Source organism: Rhinatrema bivittatum, chromosome 14 (assembly GCF_901001135.1).
Source record: "Rhinatrema bivittatum chromosome 14, aRhiBiv1.1, whole genome shotgun sequence".
Lineage (NCBI taxonomy): Eukaryota > Metazoa > Chordata > Amphibia > Gymnophiona > Rhinatrematidae > Rhinatrema > Rhinatrema bivittatum.
In genome coordinates this window covers 4,498,114-4,523,056 of record NC_042628.1, presented here as the reverse complement: position 1 = coordinate 4,523,056, position 24,943 = coordinate 4,498,114, and the positions used below count along the sequence as shown (strand labels likewise).

General features: G+C 43.0%; 1 protein-coding gene across 7 annotated transcripts in view; it reads left to right on the top strand.

Annotated features, from left to right (window-relative positions):
• Window positions 1-23,262, top strand: part of LOC115076240 (lipase maturation factor 1-like) — a 295,884-nt gene extending 272,622 nt beyond the window's left edge. For 6 of the 7 annotated variants that reach the window (XM_029577466.1, XM_029577464.1, XM_029577465.1 and 3 more), the window contains 4 exons: window positions 5,401-5,554; window positions 8,104-8,287; window positions 11,838-11,950; window positions 22,963-23,262. In XM_029577466.1, the coding sequence (XP_029433326.1) occupies window positions 5,401-5,554; window positions 8,104-8,287; window positions 11,838-11,950; window positions 22,963-23,137 (626 nt within the window). In that variant the 3' untranslated portion in view covers window positions 23,138-23,262. Of the gene's footprint in view, window positions 1-350; window positions 703-5,400; window positions 5,555-8,103; window positions 8,288-11,837; window positions 11,951-22,962 lie in introns of those variants that run through there. The other variant, XR_003852707.1, reaches the window with a different exon arrangement.
• The last annotated feature ends 1,681 nt before the right edge of the window (window positions 23,263-24,943 follow it).

Below are 24,943 nucleotides of genomic sequence, written 5' to 3'. Positions count from 1 at the left end.
AAATACCAATTAAAAATTGTCTTTTTTATTTATTTATTTTTTATAATATTTGCTAATCAATTGTTCTTTTTGTTTTGAAAAACTGTGAAAGACGAGAGGACCGCTCTTGCTCAGGCAGAAGTAGACATGTACATGATTTCTGTCCATCCTCCTAAATCTTCACCTTTCCTCCACTCACTCTTATGGCTATGCATGTCATTCTTCCTACCAGCAGAAAGATAACATGAGGGAATGGTGCAACAGGCGAGGATTTTCCAGAGAAGGCCAGTGAGAGTGCAGCTAGCAGTTTAATTCATAAAGTATAGCCTGCAAAAGAACAGCTAGCTGACCAGTTTCTGTATCTTGTACAGTACCTGAAGCAGAGGTACCGGGGAGGAGGAGCCCTGAGATGAGAAAGAAGAGAGAACGAAATAGTGCTGAGAGAGGCCGTACTTGTCGCTCTGTTAAGGAAGTGAAGTGTCAGAGACGAAGGACTCCCTCCCGATCCTCAGATAGAGGAAGAAGTCAGCATCAGGGTCGTCGCTTATTCAAGACAGTGAAGCAGAGCAAGGGTCTTGCATCAAAAATGCGAAGCAAGTCACCGGTCAGACGATTAACAGCAGCAGCAGCCCGAGTTTGCCAAGCTAGAAGTTTGTCCCCAGGCAGGAGAAAGCCAAGAGAACAGACTGGCAAGAGAGGGAGGCCTGCAGTGAAAGAGCAGAGGTCAGTTTCAAGAGCCAGGACGAGAGATGGCCGAGCAAGGTTTAGGGTGACAGTAATATCAAAGAAAAGTAGCCAGGAGTTAAACATAGACCAGGAAATGGTGCAGCATTCCATGGAGAGGAGTGAGCTACAGAGAGCAGAGAGCTCAGAGAGAGGCGAGGACAGGGGTCAGTCCAGAGTTCCCGAAGAGCTGCTCTACGACGCTAAATCACAGGGTGAGTTTCATTAGTGTCAATAAGAATTTCTAAGAGACTGGGAGGATTAGATCTGATGTAATCATAACCTTTTCTGAACTAAAGCAAAGAAGGCTCTGTGGTGTGGTTTGTAATATCCAGAGGAGCTAGCTCTCTCCCAGTGCCCCTTGAATTAAATTGGTCAGATTTTCCAAGCCCATCAAATTATAAGTCGCTCTGACTCCGCTTCGAGGTCCATTTTTGACCCAGTTTGCAAATCTAGACATGAACTAGATTACTACTGAAGCTCTCCCAGAAGTCACAATTTATCTGTGATAGCATAGATTGTAAGAATTGCTCCCACCTCCTTGGGAAAGCTAGGCAAATGATAGCAAGGGATTTCAAGCAAGACCCTTCCAGAATCATTACGTCTGATAACAGAAAGAAAGAGTTTCAAACGTGAACTGAAAACATGGCTCTTTAGAAATGCTTATGACTTTTAACATAAACACCAATAAGCTGATAAATTCACTGTCAGAACCAGTGATATTAATAGTGTAACGAGCAGGGAGTATAGTATGGAGCTATATACAGTGTAACATAAGGGGAATTAGAAGTCCTACACAATGTTATGTCGACCAAGAATCCCTTTACTGATGTATTGTTGGGCCAAAATGTGAATGTTAACCCAGTGTGTGAAAAATGAACAAGGATATGAATATTGATGTGTAAACCGTTGTGATGTTCTCTTGGAACGACGGTATATAAAACACCTAAATAAATAAGTAAGCAGAGCTGATTTGATAAAGCAGATAGAAGACCAGTAGTGACCCAGATGGTTTGATATTGTGACTAATGATTGTGAGGGCAAAGAGAGAAAGGCAAGAATGGGAAAGGAACTAACTGATGTGTCAGAAACCCAGATAAAACATTGTTAGCAACACACCAAGATAAAGCAGCCTGTCTCCTCAATATACAAATCTCTGTCTATTGATTTCAATAAGTTAATAGGGCCAAAACAAGAAATAACTGGGTTATTTGAAGAAAAAAAAAAAAAGAGTTCTGGCATGTTCCCATTAGTTTCTCTCTTTTTTCTTTTTTACTGGTGGCACTTGCTGATAGTCAGTGAGCTATGCAGTAGTTCAGGCATTGGCATATAGGGGTCTATTTATCAAATGCAGTAACATACTAATGTGCATCAGTGCACATTCAGGCCAGTACTGTAAAGTGCACTCAGCTGAGTGCACTGTTTATCACGCGGTTGGACGCATGTACCTAGTCTGGTCATTGCAGTAACCATCCTGAAACTGGGAGCCACACCCCAGGGCTCTTTCTGGAAATTTCTATCACGGCCTGTGAATCCAGCCATGACATGTCCACGACTCTCTGTCCAGTCCAGGCGTTGTGCATGCTGCTTCTACCTCATCCCTGACCTTAGCCATCCGGGGCTACAGAAGGCCTGGTCCGGGAATCGAACCATTGGCTGGGTAGGCCCGTTAATCTGTTTTAAGGTGGTTAAATTGCTGTGAAAACTATCCTCAGAGCGTTATGTTTGGCACTGTACCCCTAGTGGAGAGTTTTTGCTGAGCTGGTTATCTGAGTCCCACTAGTTGATGCACTGGTAAATAATGATGTAAATAATCCAAATCTCCTATTTACTTATTTAAAAACTCATATTCCTCATCTTCCAAACAAGAAGCGTTCAGTACGGATCACATAAAGCAATCATAATACCATTCAAACAGAAAAACAATTACAAATGAACACAGAATCATGCAGACAGAAAAGCAAACTACTGCTCAAGACAGGCACTTATGAAGGAAGAGCCTTCACACTAGGACTAAAATCAACAGAGTTTGTCTACCATTATAATCGTTGGTCCTAAAACAGAGCTTTCCTTTTTTTTAAACGTTTTTGCTATAAAGTGCAAATAATTAGCAGCTCTTATCTTATTGCCAAATTGCTTAAAGTCCAAGCAGATATGTGACCCATAGACAACCGAACATTGACTCCCTGATTCGAAGGAGATTCTTTTTCCAGGCCTGGTTAATTCTGAGCCTTTTTATGTGTTTTTCTTCCAGTATTGTTATGTAGTAAAGTTTTATTGAAGACTTTAAGAGGTCTACATTCAGAGAGTTAGTGAGCGGCAAATTTATTTGTGGAAAGTTGCGCACATATGGCCCGATTTTAAATGGCTCACCGCGCACGTAACCCCTGTTACACGCACAAGAGCCAGGCCTCAGCAAAGGGGCAGTCCGGGGGGCGGGGTGGGGGTGGGGCTAGAGGCAGCCGGCACAGGGTGTGGGTGGGGCTAGAGGGTGCCGGCACAGGGTGTGGGTGGGGCTAGAGGGTGCCGGCACACGCACCTTGCTACTGCTCCTTTGGAGGAGCAAAAGTTAAATTTTAAAAAATAGGAGGGGGCGGGTAGGAGAGGGGAAGGAGAAGGGAAGTTAAGGGAGGGGGTAGGGAAGTTCCCTCCCAGTCTGCTCCTTAATTGGAGCGGACTGGGAGGGAACTGGGGAGCCCCGATCTCGTCACCGCGCGAATTCGCTAAATTCTACCGCCCCTTGCGCGCACCACCCGGGATTGTATAACATGCGCGCACCGGGTAGCGCGTGCACATGGACGCTCGCGCATATTTTTTTAAATTCTACCCCTTAACCTTTCCCAGATATGCTCACAAGTTTTCCCCTGAGTATCCTGGGATACATTTTGGATTGCAGTTTTCCAAGCAGACTTGTGCGTGTAACTTTAGCTGGAGAGGGCTCAGTGTGGGAGCTCACTGGCCATACCCTTTTTGTCCAAATATTTTTTGTATTCACACCGCGCCCCCGACCGCCCCTTTTTGCGTGTCCCGGGTCTGGCGAGTGCAGGGGGGTTTTAAAAGGGTTACGCGCATACCTTATGCCCGTAACCCTTTTAAAATCCGGCCCATTGTGAATAAAGTTGGGTAAACCAATTTGCATTTCATGTGAAATTCTTCCTAGCACCAGCATTTAAGGAGGCAGGAAGTGAATCCCTGCCAGTTCTGGCCAGGATTTAAAGTGATCCCCTGGTGTTAAAAGCCACTAGGTATTTATGAGATTTACAGGTGATCTGGTTGTGCTGCCATACTGGGTCAGACCAAAGATCCACTAAACCCAGGATCCTGTCTCTGAGAGTGACCAGTCCAGGTCACGAGTACCCGACAGACAGAAGAGCCCTAACCTCTTTAACCTTTCCTCATAGGGGAAACCTTCCACTCCCTTTATCATTTTGGTTGCTCAGAACTGCTCACATCACTTAGGGTGTGGTCTCACCAGGCCACTGGTTAAAGCTCATTGTTATGCACTCGGTTACTGCTCCCAGAAAATGGGATGGATTTAGGAGTAGAGCGCCAGGGCAAAGAGAAGCGCAGCTGTCCCAAGAAGAAGCCTGATGCCACTGCCCACTTGTATCCTGCACCCTCCCAAATTCAGGGCCGGTAGGATAAAAACATCCATAAAAATTCAAGGACAAACATAACATAATCAGACATATAAAGTTGTCTGGACAGAGTTTGTTTGGAGGGTTAAGAGGTCACTTAAAAGGGGCATTGCTACGGCTCTCTGGGATGAGGAGAAGGGACAGACACCGTTTTCTAATTGCCAACGTCTCCTACCCTCTTTCCCAACCATTCTTCTGGTTGCCAAAAACTCAAATCCAGCCCGATATCTCTAATTCACAGGACACCGTCACCTTTCCTTCCCTCCCTCACCAAATCCCCCTTCCCTCCTTCCCCCACCCCCTGGCATCAGCACCAACTTTCCTACTTCCCACCCTCTGGCCTCATCACTTTCCCTGCTCTCCTGCCCCCCTCCTGACATCAGCCCGTTCCCTCCTACCCACTCTCCTCCAGCATCACTTCCCTCCCCCGATGGCCTCCAGCGAGTAGTGCACCCTCTGAAGTCAGGGACCCACACGATTCTAGCGTGAGAAGGCGGCAGCAGCAGCAGGTAAGGGGCACTGCTCTCTGGCTCCCTCTGCTGGCAGGAGGCCATGGCACAGGGGACCAGGGGTGGAGGATGAGGAAAGAGAGAACAAGACTCCGTCCGGTGGTGGTAGCTCTGATACTAACAGCATGCTGTTTAGCTGTCTCCTATTTAACTTCTGTAGAGCATTGTCCAAGGTTTCCTCTTATTGTCTCTTTACAAGAGGACTCCTGTGCTGTGTAAGCCAGGACTGCTGTGAGGTAAGGCAGATATTACCACATAGCACAAGCGTGCAGAAGACATGAGGCAAAGCTGAATACTGTACATCCACCCAAGCATAGCAGTAGGATCTGTGTTACTACACTTTACTGGGCTGATTTAAGCGAGCACAGCACTGTAAAACCTGTGAACCATCCATTTTACGGGCCATTGTGCAAAGAGATCCTGGATGATTTTGGATTAAGTGGAGTTCTGTTCAAACTCATGCCAAATCACAAAACTTAATTTCTAATTAATAAGCAGTTTGGATGTGAAACCTTATCCTGATATGCTTTTCACTCTCCTTTTCCACACAGGTTGTTCCATTCGGCAGATAATGAACATTTCTTTGGGAGTTTTGATCGCGTACCTCAGCGTCCCAGTGGTGCAAAATCTACTCAATTCTAAACAAGTCATGAACACCTCATTCAACCCCCTCAAAATAGTAAACACATACGGGGCCTTTGGAAGGTATTTGAGATTTTTATCTGCAACTCTTCTTGTGAGCTTGCTTCCTGCCTTTATATTTCCAACAAAAACAAAGAAATCAAACCTCCCCGAATAATTGCAAATACTGTGAACAGACAACTGTAATGGCTCCAGTCCAGGCAGGAGCGTAGGGGACAGTACCCTTGGAGTGGCACAGGACGGCAAGGCAAAGCCTAACCAGCCCCCTCCCCTGCAGGTTGAGCCCAGGGATTCTGGGGACCATCGGTCTCTGCCACAGCAAACTATCATAGTGAGTTTGGTGCAAGTCTTGGGCAGGCTGATAAGGCTGGAGCAAGGCTAGGCAGGAACAGAGTGCAGGTAAGGCTGAGACTTGGACAGGAACAGCGTGCAAATAAGGCTGTAACTATAGGGTGAAATGAAAAGTGGGGAGTAAGGAGCTTACCCTTGGAGCTTTTACTGTCGTTCTGTGTAGGGCAGCAGAACATGGCTTATCTCTTTGTGTCAATGTAAAAGTTTTACTGCTATGATTAAGTCACAGATATTTGCTTTTATTCTGCTTGAATGGAATGTACACCTTTTCACTTTTGTTCACGGGTCATCTACAGGCCCGTGTTTATATTGCTCTTCACCTGAATAAGCCACTGGGTTTCTTTCTGGGTCGGATGCTTTAAAATCATGAGAGGTCTTGAACGAGTAGATGTGACTCGGTTATTTTCACTTTCGAATAATAGAAGGACTAGGTGGCATTCCATGAAGTTAGCAAGTAGCACATTTAAGACTAATCTGAGAAAATTCTTTTTCACTCAACGTACAATTAAACTCTGGAATTTGTTGCCAGAGGATGTGGTTAGTTCATTTAGTATAGCTGGGTTTTTAAAAAGTTTGGAAAGTTCTTGGAGAAGTCCTTTAACTGCTAGAAATCAAGTTGACTTAGGGAATAGCCACTGCTATTACTGGCCTCAGTAGCATGGGATCTTCTTAGTGTTTGGGTACTTGCCAGGTTCTTGTGGCCTGGTTTGGCCTCTGTTGGAAACAGGATGCTGGGCTTGATGGACCCTTGGTCTGACCCAGCATGACAATTTTTTATGTTCTTAAGCTACAGGTTGCCAGCTTGCTTCACTGCATAACTGCATGAATAAAACATGTTTTCAAAGAATTGGTTTTTATTAATTTAATTTTATTTATTTATAGATTTTTTTTTGACAGTTTACCAAAAGCACCCTAGGCAAGGTATAAATAAGCCAATATAATAACAAACAAAAAAGAAATTAATGAATATTTTCAATAAAAGCATTCACATTCAAATCTCCCTTTTAATAATCTATAACAAATAATTCCAGTCTCGTGAAACAGTAAACAACTGAAATAAAAATAATGTAATACCAGCAAATAAATAACAAAATCCCCTTACTGTAAAGGTACTTTCAAAAGATTTTCTATGAAACCAAACTAGTTTGATGATAATGAAAAAATAAAAATAATTACAGCAATGAGAGTGAACTGATCAGGCTTGTAGGGATAGAGATTAAACTAGTCAGACTTGCAGGAGTAGCCAAGGCTACTGAAATGCTAAAATGTATGTTAAAGGTCCAAAAGTATGCTAAGGGTCAATGTTTCTACCTTTTGGGCTCAATTTGCAAGAAATAACATGAATTACAAGAATCCAGTCTTATTAGCACATTTGAGATAAGATTATATTAACAATCAGGGAGGAAAATGTTATGCAAACAAACTAACTTATTGATGTATAAGTTAGAGGCGGTGACATACCTGACTAAGTGTAATGGCTCAGAAGAACTGAACTGACATTTACTCTGCATTGCGTGGTAAGCACTCGCCTATTATAAGATATCTTATTATAAGGAAAACAAACAAAAAGCCTGCAATGTTCTCCTTTAGTTGGAGGGGTTGAGTTCTTCCAGGTGGAGCTAGATTTAGATACAACTAAGGCCAAATTTCAAAGGCAGCTGAATGCCTGACCCAGGCACCTCAGTTTTAGACTCATAAAGTTTGTCAAAATTTCAGCTAAACTTAGATACCTAAAACTGGAGTTCCTATTTCTGTTAATTTTAGGCCTGCTTTCAGTGCACCCAAATGTAGGCACGTTAGGCGCCTAGCACTGGATATCAGCACTGAGCATCTAATCTACTTTCCTGAACAGACTTGTCCACTTTTCGAAATTAGCTGCCTAAACCTTTTGAAAATTGAGCTCTAAGTGCCACATTCTGTGCCTATGGGAGCAAAGCAGAGGAAATCAGCCCTGAAATGTGATTTGTTTGTACTCCATTGCATTATCTTTGTTAATATCTTAATCTCATGTAATGCTTTCAGTTTTACCATCATTGCTAGCTCTTTGGTGTTTTCATTAGCTTCCACCATCTTTTGGTCAGCGCACAGGTAGCACATGAGCTACTTGTCCCATCTGGCTCCCGGCCCTGGCTGACCTCAGGTCACCTGGCCAGACAAAGCACAATGCCCTGGCCCCTTCTACTTAGTGTCAGAAGAAAGTATTAGTGTTAAAGAAATACTGGTAAAGGCAGACACAACCAACAGCTCTTTCTATTCTGCAGCATTACCAGAGAGAGAACAGAGGTAATCATCCAGGGGACTTACAGTGAAGATCCCAATGATGCCAACGCTGTCTGGCACGAGTATGAATTCAAATGTAAGCCTGGTAATGTGGCATGGAGGCCGTGTTTTATAACACCATATCATTATCGGCTGGACTGGCTTATGTGGTTTGCTGCTTTCCAGGTGAGTAAATGGGGGCTGACTGAGCCTTATAATCCTTCCACAGGTATGTGCACAAGATCTTATTTTTTTAGTTGTTAAATGTGTATTTTTTATTTTATTTTGCTAGTTTGAATAGTGCTGTAGATGGGAGTACAGGTGCAAAAGTCACATGATTACAGGTCCATCAGGGGTGCTATTCAGGTTAGTTAACCTGATGCCATAACGTAATGAGATTTTAGCCCACTCCTGGTTCTCAGGCCGTCCAGGGTAAATGATGAGAACCTGTTTGCATGAAAATGGAAAAGAGAACTGAACTCTATGAATATCTTAAACAGTTAAAGAAATGAACCACAAATCAGGCTTGCATAGTATGGTGACATCTACTCCTGTTCTGCTGTAGGCTAGCTCTGGCCTTTGGCAAGTCACTTTATCTCCTTGTGCCCCAGTGTTTTAGTCTGTGTGACCCTGGACACAATATTTTATCTTTCTTTGCCTCATTTCATCCAAATACATAAAAATAATAACTCTGTCCCTTGTTCTCTCACCCATTTTTGTACAAATCAGACACTGGTGTTGGATGTTCCACCTCGAAGGTGTTTTCAGTCCTGTTTATGAGGCTTGTAGGGATCCTGTTTGAATAAAAGATATTACGCAAATGTAAATTATTTTTATTGTTAATGTATGCATATGTCTATGAATTTTAAACACTGTACACGTAATCCAATTTTATTAATCTTACCATGTATAGCAGTATAATTAACAAAACAATAGTTTAAAAGCTTCATCAGTCAGAGTATCTTAGGGTTTCTCTAATTTGTAGGAAGTCTCTTGAAACTGCATGGTGGGCATCCTTCAAAAGCAGGGAGTCTGCCAGATTTGAGCTTTTTCCCCTGGAACAGTCAGGGAACCCCACCCTTGCTGATCTCAAGAAGCAGATGGGAACAGAAGGTGCAAAGAGCTCTGCCCATGCAACCACTCCTGTGCTGATAACAGTACCTTGAAGACTATGTGGCAAACTCTGCAGTCAGACCAGGAGCCCAGCTGCTGCTTAAATGTCCCAAGCCGTTTTATATTTTTGTTCTAATGCAGACCTGAGAACTGCATGGGTGAATTTTGCCAATCAAACTGTCTTGATCTTGCTCCTTCTTTGAAACCATCATCATAATGACTGTCTCAGGATATTCTGAAAGAACAATTAAAAGGGGTTATACATACTACAGCACTCAGCATACTAGCTTTTGGAAATGCAAAGGTCCCTTGCCACACATTTCACTCTGGGAGATCCGAACGCTAACATACAAGAACATTGTAACTATGACCATACACACCCCCTTTTGTGACTGAAGACGAGCTTGTACATCAGCCAAAGTATTCATGCAGCATATGAAACAGCTAATTGATCGTTTCATTCTATGCCTGTTCACCATTCTCAGCTCGAAATGTTACCTGAATAAACCCTTTGAATATTGACTTCAAAGTGTAATAATCTAATAATAAATTTGAATACATTAAGACTGGTGCAAGAACAGCTGGCGTCCAGAGTCTTGGCTTGCCAGAGACAACGGCGGTTGGACGCCAGCTGTTCTTGCACCAAAACCTGCCTTAACCATATCCTCTGGCAATGAATTCCAGAGCTTGATTGTATGTTAAGTGAAAAAGAATTTTCTTCAATTTGTTTTAAATGTGCTATTTGCTAACTTCATGGAGTGCCCCCTAGTTCTTCTGTTATCTGAAAGAGTAAACAACTGATTCACGTTTACCTGTTCTAGTCCTCTCATGATCTTGTAGACCTCCATCATATCCCCCCTCAGCCATCTAACCTCGTCAGCCTTTCCTCATAGGGGAGCTGTTCCATCCCCTTTTTCATTTTGGTTGCCCTTCTCTGTACCTTCTCCAGTGCATCTATGTGAGATGTGACAACCAGAACTGAACACAGTACTCAAGGGGTGGTCTCCCCATGGAACAATATAGAGACATTATGAAATTGCCCTTCCTCAATGTCGCTAAAAATCTGTGTGGTGCAAAAGATTATACACCTGAGTAAGTTTCTGCAGGGTAGAGAAGAATATTCTCCAAATCAGCCAGAATATTCTTTTTATAACATGAGAAGAAAATACCATTGGTTAAATATTTTTTACAGACTAGGAGCCTTTTATCTTTTCTTCAGTCCAGCTCCCGATGTCACTGTTGCATCCTGCATGAAAGCCTTGGGCCTGTGTGCAAGAAGAATCTCCTGCGGTTCCTACCCGTGCATGCCACATGCCTTCCGTGTGTTAATGCACAGAGTGACGTTCACATCCCCTTTAAAAAGGGACCTTTTATTAGCCTTGCAGTGGGAAGCAGTTCCCTGCTGTTTTGGGTGTTTTGCTTGCCTTTGTCCAGTGCTGTCTGCACTTTTCCCTGCTGCTTCACTCCATTTGTTTTCCACACGCGAAACTACCAATTGAAACTTCCATCAGCTTTCATTTTTAACTGTTTGATCTGGAGACTTTCCTCGTTTTTGCCTATTGAGATTTGTTTTTATATTATTCTTTTTCTCAGATGCCCACAGAGAACCAGAAAGACAGTATTAGCATAAATGCCAAATACTTGATCAAGTAGAGTATTGCATCAATGCCCAAATGATTCACAGCCATCCAAGAACATAAGAAATTAAAGTAATGGGACACAACAAAGACATGGCTTTTGAGATCACTGCTAAGCATAATTCTGTTATCTCTGTATTGCTTTCTTATCCCTCCCACCACACCCCACATCACACCAGACTTCTAATCCATGCTTCACGTGTATGTTCAGCTAATATCTTCCTTTGCCTTCACCTACTCATTTTGTTTTGCTGTAAACCTCTTCCCACTGTAGAAAAAAAACACAAACTAAGCCCTCCGCCCCTCCCCCCCCCCAGACCTTCTGCCTGTCTGTCTGCATCATACTCTTCCATGGGGGTTTGCAAAGGCCAAAAGGGGCGAGCAATCCCCAGTCACTCCAGACATGGACAGCCCTCTATTGTCATGGGAGAGCCAGCCTTTGATTGGCGAGGCCAAAATCCTGCCCTGATGGGAAGAGGACTGAAGGCAGATTTTGTGATCTGAGTATATATCCATTACAGATTGAGTTGGCCGACTACTAACTGATTCTACCTGGCATGTTTTGAAATGCATTGAAATATATTGTAGATGCCCAAAAACCAACGATCCTAGCCCATGGTTTTCTAGTGTTTGTGCCAGATGTTCCATACCTGCACATGAGCAGAGCAATAATGAAATCCCCCCAGGGAATTTGCAAGCCCATGGATGCTCACACCCATGAGCAGTAGCACTGAAGCCCGTGCAAAATCAGGCACGCTTCCATGCCCGCCCCCTCGTGACACGTTCATCCAGTGGGCATACTTTTAGCTGAGTTCCCAGCAAATCATTTTCAAACCTGCATTTACCCATATAAAAATCTTTTGATTATTACCCCCAATGTGCTAATTTCTAACATCCTTCAGAAAGTGCCTGTCTGAAAGATCTTGCCCAGGCAGCTCCACCAGTTGCTCACTTGTTTTCTGTTTTCTTCTGTAATTTCTCCCCAGACGTACGAGCAGAATGAGTGGATTATCCATCTGGCAGGGAAGCTACTGGCCAATGACAACACGGCTCTGTCACTCATTGCACTGAATCCATTCAAGGGCAAGAAACGCCCCAGGTAAGAGGTGCATGGATTTATTTGAATACATTTGTATTCTGCCTTTCACATATCAAACAGATAAGAAACGTTCCCTTTCTCATTGTAATTATGAAATGCCAGGAACCTAGTGAAACACAAAATCCCTTTCATTCAGGGCTCAGCGGAGGTGCAATCGGTGTCACCCTTCCTTAATTTCACCTTTCTGGCAGATTGAAAGAACGATTTCAAATATAGAGCGAGGCAGATGGTTCAGTTTTGCTGCATTAGAAAAATTGCTCCAGATTTACCAGTGGTAATATCCAGCGATAAAAGGGGAGCAAAATGTTTCTGCTTCTGTCCTCTGTGATAGAGAAATATGCACGGGTCGTACCACGAGACTTGCTTCTGTACTTCCTCCTCCCTTCCAGCAGCGTAATTCAGATTTAGGCAGAATCAGAAATGAAATAACTTCTTATTGCTTGTCTGGTTCTTTCTCCACTGCTGCAAATCAGCAACCTGACCTGTCCCTCAACTCCAGAGCTAATTACGCTGTCTGAGGGGCTACCACTTCAGTAGCTGGGTGGAAAAATGTCTCGTTTTCCCCTTTTCTAAAGGGAATTTTGAGCCTTAATTACCTTCACAACAGAGTAGACTAAATAATTAAGTCACAGGGACTCTTTTCCATAAGGCTCTCACTCCACTCACATAAAGTCTGCCCTTCCAGTGACCTTGGGACTTTTCCAGTGCACTACTGCCCCATCATTTAATTTCCACACTAGCCTTGGAAGGGGATTTATTTATCCCTTTAGTTTAGTTTTATTTCATGTGTGCTAGACGATTCTGTGTGTGCTCCTGTGTGCACCATCAAGGAACTCTATAGCTAGCCAATGGCTTCTCCCACCTTCCCAATTCCCCTCTGCTGTGATCAGCTTTGATTAATTGAGCCTTAGGGAACAAAAATTAATGAAAAGATTCTAAAACCTTTTTTTTAACTTTCAAACTCCACAGTGGACTTGATTTATTAAAACGCTTTCTTTCAAAGGCATCTAGTGGAAGTGTAACCCCTTTACACATACATCCCATGTCTTCAAAGGCCTGGCTTCGCAGCTGATTTTTACAAGGCTTTTGCCATAGGCACAGAATGGGAGAAATATTACAGGGTCCCAGGCAGTGCCCTTTCCTTTCTTTAAACTTTATCACTGGACTGCATATTCAGACCCGGCTTCTACCACTTCACGTTCAGTCAGAACCACAGTGTAATAATGAAATACAGCCCCGTGTGTAGAGAGCAGAGCCGCTTCACCTCAGCTGCAGCTACTCTACTGCTGGCAAGTAAGAGCAGCAGAACGTTTGGTAATGTTATCAAGGTATCATCGCTACCATCCTTAACTCATGTTTAAGGAACCAGCATTAACTGAGCCAAAGGCACAGCTCGCGCTCCCCCCATGCAAGTCCATATTCACCAAAGAACTCTGGGGACTTATTCAGCCAAATAAGTTGTTATCCAGCTAAAACTTAGCTGGATAACTTAGAAGCATTTCAGAGAGGAGTTACATTAGCCAGATAACTTATCTGCTAAGTCTGGTCACACCAAAGAGCTGTCCTATAGTCGGCCAGATAAAGTTATCCAGCTAACTTTGAGATAGCCGTCTATATTTTATAGTGTGGCTGAGCCATTAAATATACCTCCAGAGTCGGCCAGATAAAGTTATCCAGCTAACTTTGAGATAGCCATCTATATTGAATAGTGTGGCTGAGCCATTAAATATACCTCCAGAGTCGGCCAGAGAAAGTTATCCAGCTAACTTTGAGATAGCCGCCTATATTTTATAGTGTGGCTGAGCCATTAAATATACCTCCAGAGTCGGCCAGAGAAAGTTATCCAGCTAACTTTGAGATAGCCGTCTATATTTTATAGTGTGGCTGAGCCATTAAATATACCTCCAGAGTCGGCCAGATAAAGTTATCCAGCTAACTTTGAGATAGCCGTCTATATTTTATAGTGTGGCTGAGCCATTAAATATACCTCCAGAGTCGGCCAGAGAAAGTTATCCAGCTAACTTTGAGATAGCCATCTATATTGAATAGTGTGGCTGAGCCATTAAATATACCTCCAGAGTCGGCCAGATAATCTTATCCAGCTAACTTTGAGATAGCCATCTATATTTTATAGTGTGGCTGAGCCATTAAATATACCTCCAGAGTCGGCCAGATAATCTTATCCAGCTAACTTTGAGATAGCCATCTATATTGAATAGTGTGGCTGAGCCATTAAATATACATAGAAACATAGAAATGACGGCAGAAGAAGACCAATAGGCCCATCCAGTCTGCCCAGCAAGCTCACACACTTATTTTCCCATACCTTTCTGTTACCCTGACTGCTGAGTACAGGGCCCTTATTGGTAACTTTTTTATTCCAATTTCCTTCCACCTCCGCCATTGATGCAGAGAGCAGTGTTGGAGCTGCATCAAAGTGAAGAATAAGGCTTAATGTTTGAGGGTAGTAACCTTCGTAACGAGAAGTTTACCCCTATGTTTGTATACTCATACTGCTCAGATCAATGCCTTTAGATGTTGTCTGGATGTAAAACTTCTTTTCCTCATTCCCCTCCTGCCGCTGAAGCAGAGAGCCACGCTGGTTATGCATTCAAGGTGAAGTATCAGGCTTGATTGCTTTAGGGTAGTAACCACCTCAACAAACAAGCTACTCCCTCATTTATTTGTGTAACCAGACTGTGCAATTCAGTCCATGTTGGTTGTTGTCTGAATGTAAATCCTATTTCTTCATTCCCTCCTGCTGTTGAAACTGTGAGCTGCGCTGGATATGCATTCAAAGTGAAATATACGGTTTAATTGGTTAGGGGTAGTAACCGCTGCACCACTTAAGCAAAACATAAAAAAATTCCCTCACATCCCTGAATGACCACTGAAGAACCCCTTTAGCATTGACCCACAACCCCTCTTTGAGTCAGCGCTTCCACCACACCACACAGAAGTGGCTGAGATCTAAGCAAAGACGTAACAGCAACTTCCTGTCCAGTTTGGCATGGCTCAGCCAACTGTAGATCCTGATTAGGTAATCCTCAACTATGAAAGGGCTCAGCTTCCAAATAGGGCTATATTTAGGAATATTTCCTGTGTGCGGGAGTGGATAGGGAGCCACTGCAGTGACTTCAGAAGAGGGGTTATGTGAGTGTAGTGACTTTAGTGAAAGATAAGTCATGCAGCTGAATTTAGGTGAGATTGCAGTGGAAAGAGATAGCTTGCCGGGAGACCTGTGAGAAGGAGGTTGCAATAATCTAAGCAGGAGGAAGTGAGAGTACAGAAAGGAAAGGACGGATTTTGGCAATGTTATAAAGAAAGAAGCGACATGTTTTAGCAGTGTTTTGGATATGCATATGAAGGACAGAGAGGAGTCGAAGAAGACTCCAAGGTGTCAAGAACTGCTAGAGGGCATAACACTACGTGGCAGTAAATTAACCTACCGCCTGTTCAACATAAACACACATTCTTCAAGGTGAATTTTCAAAATGTTATGGGCAGAAAAATTAGCATATAAGATGGTAACTTTCAAATCGGTGCATGTGCATCGTCATGTGCCCAGATATACAACCATTTTATAACTTGTGCGCATATTATGAAATATCCTGGCCAGGTGTATGAAGAGTCCCAACACTATCTGTGTTACTACTGTGATTTTTACTATTCAGTAAAAAATATTTGACTATAAAATAGCCTGGCTGCAGGCATATGTGCACCCAATTTTAAATAGACGCGCGCCTAGGCACGTAAATCAGGGTATTTTATTACGGGCATGTGTCCACGCCATTGCCAGTTTCACCAGTTCATCCAGTTAACAGCTAGGTCCTCCAAACCCCCCTGGTTTGATAGCCTGCGCGTCCCCCAGTTCCCCCAGACCCTTTAAACCTGGGGCGCATGGCCACGCCCTGAAATGCCCAGTCCACACCCACACCATGCCCCTTGTTTAAATTAAGTGAGATGTGCGTGCATCTGGCCAGCTTTTAAAATTCAGTGGACACACGAGAGCCTGACTTATGCGCACATCCCCTGATTTTGGCTCGCTGGGCTTTTACAATTCACCTTTAAGCATGTAAGTAGCCTCTCCATATTTTATAACAGTAGAATACATGCGTATTTTCACTTTCATGTGCACATGTACATGTGTAAGTTGCTACTTTAAAAGACACCCACGTACATTTTCCAATATACTTGCATATTTTTACACCTACTAATTATCTGGCGTAAGTGATAGTAAACGTGTTTACTGTGTAGCACTGACTGGGGGGAGTTCAGGCTGAAGAACCAGGAAGTTCTCAATGACCTGGAGAAGTTCTGGGTGAACTGGTGGACGAATTGGTAAAACTGGTCATTTCCTTGATGCGCGCTGTTTTATGCCCATAAATCGTGACTTACATGAATAAGTCTTACTTTACTTTCATATGTAAAATATATACACACACACATTAAAAATAGGTAGGAAAACTATGTGTGTTCAGTGTATTGCATGTATTCACTCATAAGCCTATATAACCCCACGCATGTGGTAGGGTAAAGATACACAGGTTATGAAAGACTGTGATTCAACTACTTCTGTGCCTCTATCTATGCTGCCAGTGCAAACTGAGTATACTCAAGCACACTAAAGTGAAGTGAGTTGCCCAGTGTCTCACCAAACGTCGCGGTCCAAACTGAGCCAGGGAGTTCGGAAAGCCCGTGCCATGCATTAACCTCTAGACCATACCGCTGACCTGTTGACTGTATATATCTCCATTTGTACATCGTGGAAGGTATTGCATGAACTGAATCACTTTCTGAAATAGTTATTTTGATAATAATATTACTGCAACAGCTTATGAATGGGGTTTTATTTAATAGCTACAACACGTCATGTTTATTCTCTCGCATAGGGAGGTAGGAAGAACAGTCTTTACAATCTATAAAGCCAGTATTACTCTTATAGCCAGTCCTTGATGCGCTGAGTTTATGATATGTCCAGCGAGAAAGGTAATGTAAACCAAGCAAAAGGCCCATGATGGAGATGTTATGCTTTTAATGAATTTAATCTTTTCACTGCCATATAACCTTTGATTCACAATTAAATAAGAATGCGTAAGGTATGCGTATGTATGTATGTATGTATATAAGAAATAAGTATGCTTTGGCTTACTGTCCCCTCCTGTCGACCTGTCAGGCCATTAATTCTGACAGAAAACACGGGCCTTGCGTTTTCCCTCCAAAAAACTCTCAGCTGTTACTAAGGCGACAGCTGCTGCCCTCTGGAACTAATTACAGCTGCCTGAGAGATTTAGGTCTTGGTCGCAGCAGCTCGAATATTGCTGCTAATTTTTAACACGTACAGTTGGAAGATGTCATAATAGCCTGATGTACAATCGAATTTTGAAAGTGTTACAGCACAGCTGCTACCGGGCATCTGGCAGGAAGAGTTTGTGGACTATTGAGTTAAGAAATAGTGCTTATTATTTTTAGAGCTTTTTTATGTAAGGCCATGCACAGAAATGGAAAATGATGGAGTGTGTGTGCTTGCACAGAAAGCCTGGATTGCACAGTCCATGAAAGCTGGAGGGAGCTGTGTGTTTGATCCAAAGCCAGCTGAAACCCTTAGGAAAGCATGTCATCGACTCACCGCCATGCCCAATTCCAGACAAAGCGAATGGGTAAAATCTGAGTACCACAGCAGGAAAAGCACAGTGCAGCTGCAGACGCAAGATTTCTTATCCACTTATTATTTAGGATGCAGATCTTGGTAATCAGTGGTTGACTGAAACTTCATGATGCAGGGAATATTTCACCTCTAGGACTAGACGATTCAGCGGATTATATTTCACCTCTCGGAATGGTTCATTCTCTAGCTTGGCATATGGGTGGGTATGTAATTCACCTCTAGGCAGAGGGATACAGGGCCTTTCACGGTTAGATTAAATGACTCAAGAGAATGATGCATGGAGACAGAACCGCAGTTTCTGTGGTTGCTCTCGGTAATGATGCTACAAACTCCATTACATTTGACATTGAGTCTCTGCTTTACACTCATTACTGACACTGAGAATCGATGGAAACTGAGCTACATTCTCTCCTTGAAGCTGTTTGCAAAAACCTTAAAGAGGGAAATGTTTTAACTTCCCCTTAAAATGCTTTTAACTAAAAGAGCTCTCGGGGAAGGAGGTGGAAATGTGAGTTCTCCTACTCTACTGAGAGAGCCGGCAACTCTGTTCCTCCAGACCATCAGCTTCAAAATGTGGCCTTCTGCATCAGGATCCCAACTCTCTTTATTTTTATGTATTTAGCCTGCCTTTTTGGAGCTGCCCAGGGTGAATTACAAAAAATATATAAACATTGCAATACACATAACCATCGAACCCAAATTGTATGTTTACGTTGTATGTCAGAGGAGGAATCCTATTGTCTGATAGTCTGACACTGAAATAACATACAGTTCATCGTGTCTTTCCCCAAATCACAGAGACCAATATTCAGCAGCATGGGGAGGATTTCAGCAATGCGCCGTTAAACTTATCTGTCTAACTTCAAGTCCATAATGTTCCGACTTCCCTGGATAACTCTGCCCTAGTTATCTCTGCCCTCCGAGCTATCCGGATAAGTTTTTTCCGGCTAGCTACTCAGCTGAATAACTTGGAGGTGGTTAGTGCGGAAATTTTAAAAGCCTGCAGTTTGTCTGGCTACATCCCAAACTTAGCTGCACAAACCATTTGAATATTGACATCATGGAGGTCATGATTGTTTCATGTGATGTTTGTATGTACCCTGCCTTGAACATTGGAATGAGTGGGTAATAAATATTTTAAATAAATAGATAAAATGTAAAGATTTTCTATCAAGCTGCGATGTTGCCTTATCGCGTGCAATAACACACTACCGCACACGGTGCCAGCCGCACCACGGCGGTACTATTCAAATTAAGGGAAGGGCAATAGTGTGGGCGGAGTTATGTCCCGGTAGCACTGCGGGCGATAAATAGAGCAGAATGGTGAGTCTAGGCCTTGGTCCTCTTATTCATTACTTACAAGAGCAGGACTATAACAGCAAGTCCCCAGCCCAGCCGTCCCTTCCAGGCATAAAGGTGAATTTTAAAAGCCCAGCGCACGCCAAAACTGGGAGATATGCTCACAACTCTGGCCAGCACATGCCAAGCAGATTTTAAAAGCCACCCGCGTACCCACATCCTTGCTGCTATGCACACAAAAGGGGACGGGATGTGAGCGGAGCAACTTTACTGCTAATAAAGACAGAGAGACAGATCAGCGGGGCTAACAGGGAAGAGGGGCAGGCTATTAAACTAGGGGGGTTTGGAAGTCCTATGCCTTAACTGGGTGAACTGGGACCAAACTGGTAATGGCATCGATCTCGTCTTTTAAAGAAGCGGCATGAGCGCATGCCCACTTAAAATTGCACGCATGTGTGCGCGCAGTCAAGCTGTTTCATACATGCGTGCATGTTATAAAATGGTCGTGTCCCTGGGCACAGGCCAACGCACACTCGTGCACCCCGCGCACCTCTTTAAAAGTTACCCTCGTAGTGCTCAGGTAACATTTCTTCATTTACTGGATCTGGAGATGTAGTGCTTTATTCTTCTGTTATGAATGTCCTTTTTGTGAGCTGCTGAGGATTTTTAAGCAGTTTATAAATAAAGAAATCATAACCAAGTCAACTAGCTAAGCCCTATTTTTCCTGCCGAAGCGCATCAGCAGTAGTGCAGTGTGGGTCATTTTAAAGTTCTCCTGCCTCCAGCTCTACGCGCAGCTCACTCTGACAACAAATATTTGAAGAGAGAGAAAACATATGGGAAAAATCATAGAAATGGGACAGCATTTCTTTCAGCATGAGCAAGCATTTGGAAAAGAGACGAGACATTTTCTCCAAGTGTCTGGCGTCAAAGAAATCTGCTGCACAGTTTAGTGAGTTTCCATTCTTGGAGTTTTCTGGTGCATTTTCTACTTTCTGCTTTTAACTTTATCAGTGATAGATTTTTTTCACTGACATCTGGTAGCAGTGTTTGCATTGTTGCACACACAATACTCATCATTGCTAGTACAGAAGTAACAAGGTGCTGTGCACTGCCAGGAAGAAGACCTGGGGGTTCAGCTCCCATGGAAGCTTCTGCTCCTTGTGCCAGCAGGTGATAAGGATACTGATGAGGCCCGGAATTTTCTGCATCATAGCCACACCGAGGGTGGGAGTCTAGATGCATGTGTGCCAAGGGATATTTTTTTACTCAACACATAATTAAGCTCTGGAATTCATTGCCAGAAGATGTGGTGAAAGCTATTAGTGTAGACACGTTTAAAAAAGGTTTGCACAAGTTCCTGGAGGAAAAGTCTATAAACCATTAAGGCAGAGTTGCAGAAAGCCACTGCTTATTCTTGGGATAAGCAGCTTGGAATACATCTCCCCCTTGGGATCCTGCCAGGTACTTGTGACCTGGCTTGGCCACTGTTGGAAACAGGATACTGGGCTTGATGGACCTTTGGTCTGATCCAGTATGGCAGGTCTTATGTTCTTATGAACGTAATCTTACAGAGGATTTGCGCCTAGGCACATGCCCACTTAAAATTAGGCACACGTGCACACACTCCGGCTATTTTATAACATGCACGCAACCCTGGGCTCGGGCCAACGCACATGCGCCTGTGTGTCGCTTTGAGAGGTACCATCACAGTCTCTCTGTCCCTTGAGAAATTAACAGTTATATAATAGATGTATGCGCTATATAGGTGAAATAGATATGTATGTACGATATGTAAGCAATAAAATGGAAATCAGAGCTTGGTTTTCAGCATTCATATGAAATTATGTAAAGTAAGATGGCCATCAATCTGTGATTATTAACCGAAACGTTTTCACTTCTGCAAAGTCAGACATCATGGGAGTAACACTTAAGCCGCCTAGTAGACTTCAGAAGTAAGACTGCTCCTGAATATAATTACAGCTGCAGACTACAGATTGTGAAACCTTGCTAAGGCTGTGCCTCTGAAGAAAGGCTGGTGGTGTGGTACATAGGATAGAGGGCAATATTCAAAGCCCTTTCCAGGGCCAAAAACCCATTTTAGCCATGGAAGTGGAGGCTTTGTATATTGCCTGACCTGTCTGCAGATTGTTAACAACACACATTCTTTTATCTGTGGATTCTGCAGCCGTTCCTAAGACAGAGAGAGGAAGTACCTGCCTGGCTCCCATCCAGGACACTCAAAGTAGGTACAAGTCTGCAGGTAATTTTTCTAGGGACAATGATCAAAGCAGAACATCCTCTGTGGACATTTGCTTTGATTATTGATGCAAACCCTGCAGCTAAAAGTACCTGCAAAGATTGTACCAACACGAGTAGTTTTGTTTATTTTCTCATTATCAATAGGATCAAAAGCTAAGTGTAGAAATCAAAATCCTTACCCTCTTTCTCAGATAAAGTGGTAGTTTTCTCTTGCCTAATTTGATAAAACCAATCCTCATTTGTGGTACATTTTCAGTCATTTGTGCATCTATAACATGGATTTAAGCACGGAGATGGTTTGTTTCCCAGAGGTTGTACCTGATTTTGTGCATATTTTAATGCGCACCAGTGGAGGCATTCCAGGAGCAGAATTTGGATTTTCACACATACTTTTGATTTTAAAAAGTCTGCACATAAATTCACATGCACAAATTGTGCCGTGCAAAGAGCAGCTGTATCTATGTGCAGGTGAGTCTGTAGATGTTGTTTCGGATAATTTTCAAAGCAAAATAGGGCTGGCAACTCTAAAACGACCATGCGCGTGCCCATCTACGTGTGTATGTGGGTGCGAGCACTCATGCACTGGAATGTTATATCCGTGCAAGTTGTGCACATTATATAAAATACACCTAGCGTATGTACGTGGGCTCCTAATTTTAAGTAGTTACACAAGGAAAGGTTATTCATGTATTTTCTTTAGGCCTTGGCTTTTACATGTGCAAGTGAGCACATTTTATGACATGCGTGCGCATGAAGGAAACAAACAGTTTTGCCAGTTAGTCCACCAGTTTGCCAGGTTTGTGTCTAGGTCATCAGCCTGCACTCTCCCCAGTTTACCCAGACTCCTTACCTAGTCCGTTTTTGGCTATAAAGAGTTTTATTCTAACTTGCGCCTGAAAAAGAGCAGAAGTAAATATGCACAGGCAACAGCGCTGCATTCGCAGGTTGTAAAATTACATCTCGTGCGCTTAAATGTTAGGACCCACCCAATATCCACCCCTTTTTCACATGAGCAAAGTTATTCCCGCACCAGTACTTACACGCATATGTGCAAGGTTTATAAAATAGCAGTAATGCGAATAAGTGCTACTTCTGCGTGCATTTCTTTTAAAATTCACCTTTATGTGTGTAAGTAAGCATAGAAACTTTGTGTAACTTGTGTGTTTAGCTGCTGCACGTTACACATGAGATATTTTTTATTTTTATTTATTGTTTTTGTTATACCGAGTTTCATGATAGGCATCACATCAACCCGGTTATTATATTATAAAATTACCCTCTTAAGGAGCAGAGGAATGGAGACAGGAGGGCAGCCAATCACCTTGCATGAAAGTGAAGATGAGCTGGAGAAAGAACGCGGTGACGCTAATTGTTCTGGTGTAGAAATTGATACAGAAAAGGTTAAAAACCATGGAAATGGATGAGAATGACAGATGCCATTTGCAAAGCCCACCAAGCGTCTTGTCATCATGAGATGCAGTGTAGTCCTGGTTTCTCTCACCTCACTCCAGTCTGGTTCTTTTTGTCCTGGTGTCCTGGACCAGAGACTTACATAGCAATAGTTCCCTGTCTTCATATTAAGGACAAAACATCTGGCCTCCATTCTGCCTCCCCAATATAAATTCAGCTGCAGTAATGTTATGCACACAGGAGCCACTCTCGGAAGCACAAGCGAGATATAGGTTTTACAAGGCCACTTGCTGATTGACTTAGTGGCTCTGATGAAGCGGGCAGACCCTTTCAGGTAGGCTCGTTCTCATTCTCTTTTCTTTTTCTCTTGAAGATGGATCAGGGGAGAACACTACAAGTACAAGTTTAGCCAGCTGGGAGGCAAGCACGCTGCCAAAGGCAAATGGTGGATTCGCAAGAGAATTGGCCCGTATTTCCCACCAGTCAATCTAAGAGGGCTGAAGCAATTCTTTGCAAGTCGAGACTGGCCTCATCCACATGGACACTGATCAAAGGAAAACTGCTATTAAGGACAGACCACAAATTGCTTGATTTTTGACACTGTAAGAATTTTTACATTTTTACATTGACATGAGATTTACTTGTGAGATGCAAATACAATACTTTATAAAATCCGAAACCCAATCTCTTTATTAAAATGTCTGTGTGTATAAGTTGGGCTTGCAAGTGACCTCTGACCTGACAGAGACTGCTCAGGCACCAGGCTACTCTACCTGCTCAACTAAATCAATCTCAGGAGCAAATTTATTACTGCACAAATTACTGATAATCAAACTCCAGAACATTTACCTCAGAAATTTCATTGAAATGTGCAAATAATTTGTCAAACTCTGAAGCAGGTTAAGTTATAAGGCTTTCTGACTGGATCTAGGATAAGGAAGGGTTCTGTGTGCTGGGTGAAACCAAAATCTTTCCTGTTGGCCCAGGGAGGTTTCTCATTCCCACCGCATCACCTGTTCCTAGTTATATGCCTATTAAAGGTCCGGACACCCCCTACAGAGATTTTCTGTCCAGGAAGGCTGGGCTCCGTATGATTAAGAAGAAATAGGACAGTAGGTCACTGTTAATGATTTGGCCAGAGATGATCATTGCTAAGATAAATCTAAATATTTAGAGACTGCTGAAGGAAAATACAGGTAGAAGATTCATTATGCAATGATACCTACTAAGTGGCCACAGTCTTATACTGCTTCCACATTTGAAAAGAGGTTGCTATCCTTGGTATTGGCTGAATTCCTGGGCCATAGAGAAGGGTGGAATGTAACTTTTTATTCCAGGCCATCTGGTTATCTTTCCAGTAAAACACAGCCTACCCATTTGTAGACAGGTACTGTACTGCCTTTAGTGCCTTAGCTGCAAGCTAAAAACACTGACAAAATAGCAGAAAGAGATTGTCACCAAAATCATAGAAGTAAAACAGGACATAGTCATAAAAACCATTTTATATCAATAAAAACTCTACGAGCAACAGGACCTGTGTCTCCAAGAAGCCGTGGCCAGCCGAAGACCTGGATCTCCGGTGCTCTGGGTTCAGAATCTGCCAGGCTGCAGAACTCGGGAGTCAGTGCCTTCTGTATAAACTGCATGTGATTGCCAGGATGAAACATATTATAAGAGTCCCATAGACATTCAGTAACTGTCTGCCCCTCTACAGCTCGGTTTGCAGCTCTTGGTCTGATCAGTGCTAGCAAGGTGAAAGAGCAGAGCTAAGTTAGGAGTTGGTAAGGAAAACAGGCCTGGCCGACTGGGACGAGATCTCATGACTGCAACGTGGCCCCAAAGATTCCCAGTGTGAGCAGAGAACCCCACAGTACATCAAGGGGTGAATCTTGGCATAGTCAGTGCAACTTGGCAAAAAATGACAATGAAACCTGAGTCCATAAAAGAAAATTAGGATGTCAGGTAAAAAAAAAAAAATAATAAAAATTTCAAAGAGTCGGCAACCCTGCACCAGAGTGACAGAGAGAGGGCAATTTTCAAAGCCCTTTACCTGCATGAACAGCCATTTTATTAGCATTATCGTACATATATTTATTTCCTGCCTTCCCCCAATCCAGCTAACGTTGTGCCGGGGGTTCCACCGCTGGATTGTGGGAAGGCATTCCTGGAGACAGGTTCCAAAAATATCACTTGGGGATTCAAGTTTCAAAATTGTGTGTATGTGTGATTTTCTGGCAAGGTTTTGCCTGCATTTAAAGCAAGTGCAAACGTCTATGGCTACTTTGCATTCACATCAGTTGTCAAAGGGAAATGTGGTGCAAAGTCTGCAAATAAAAAGTACTCATGGAATTTGC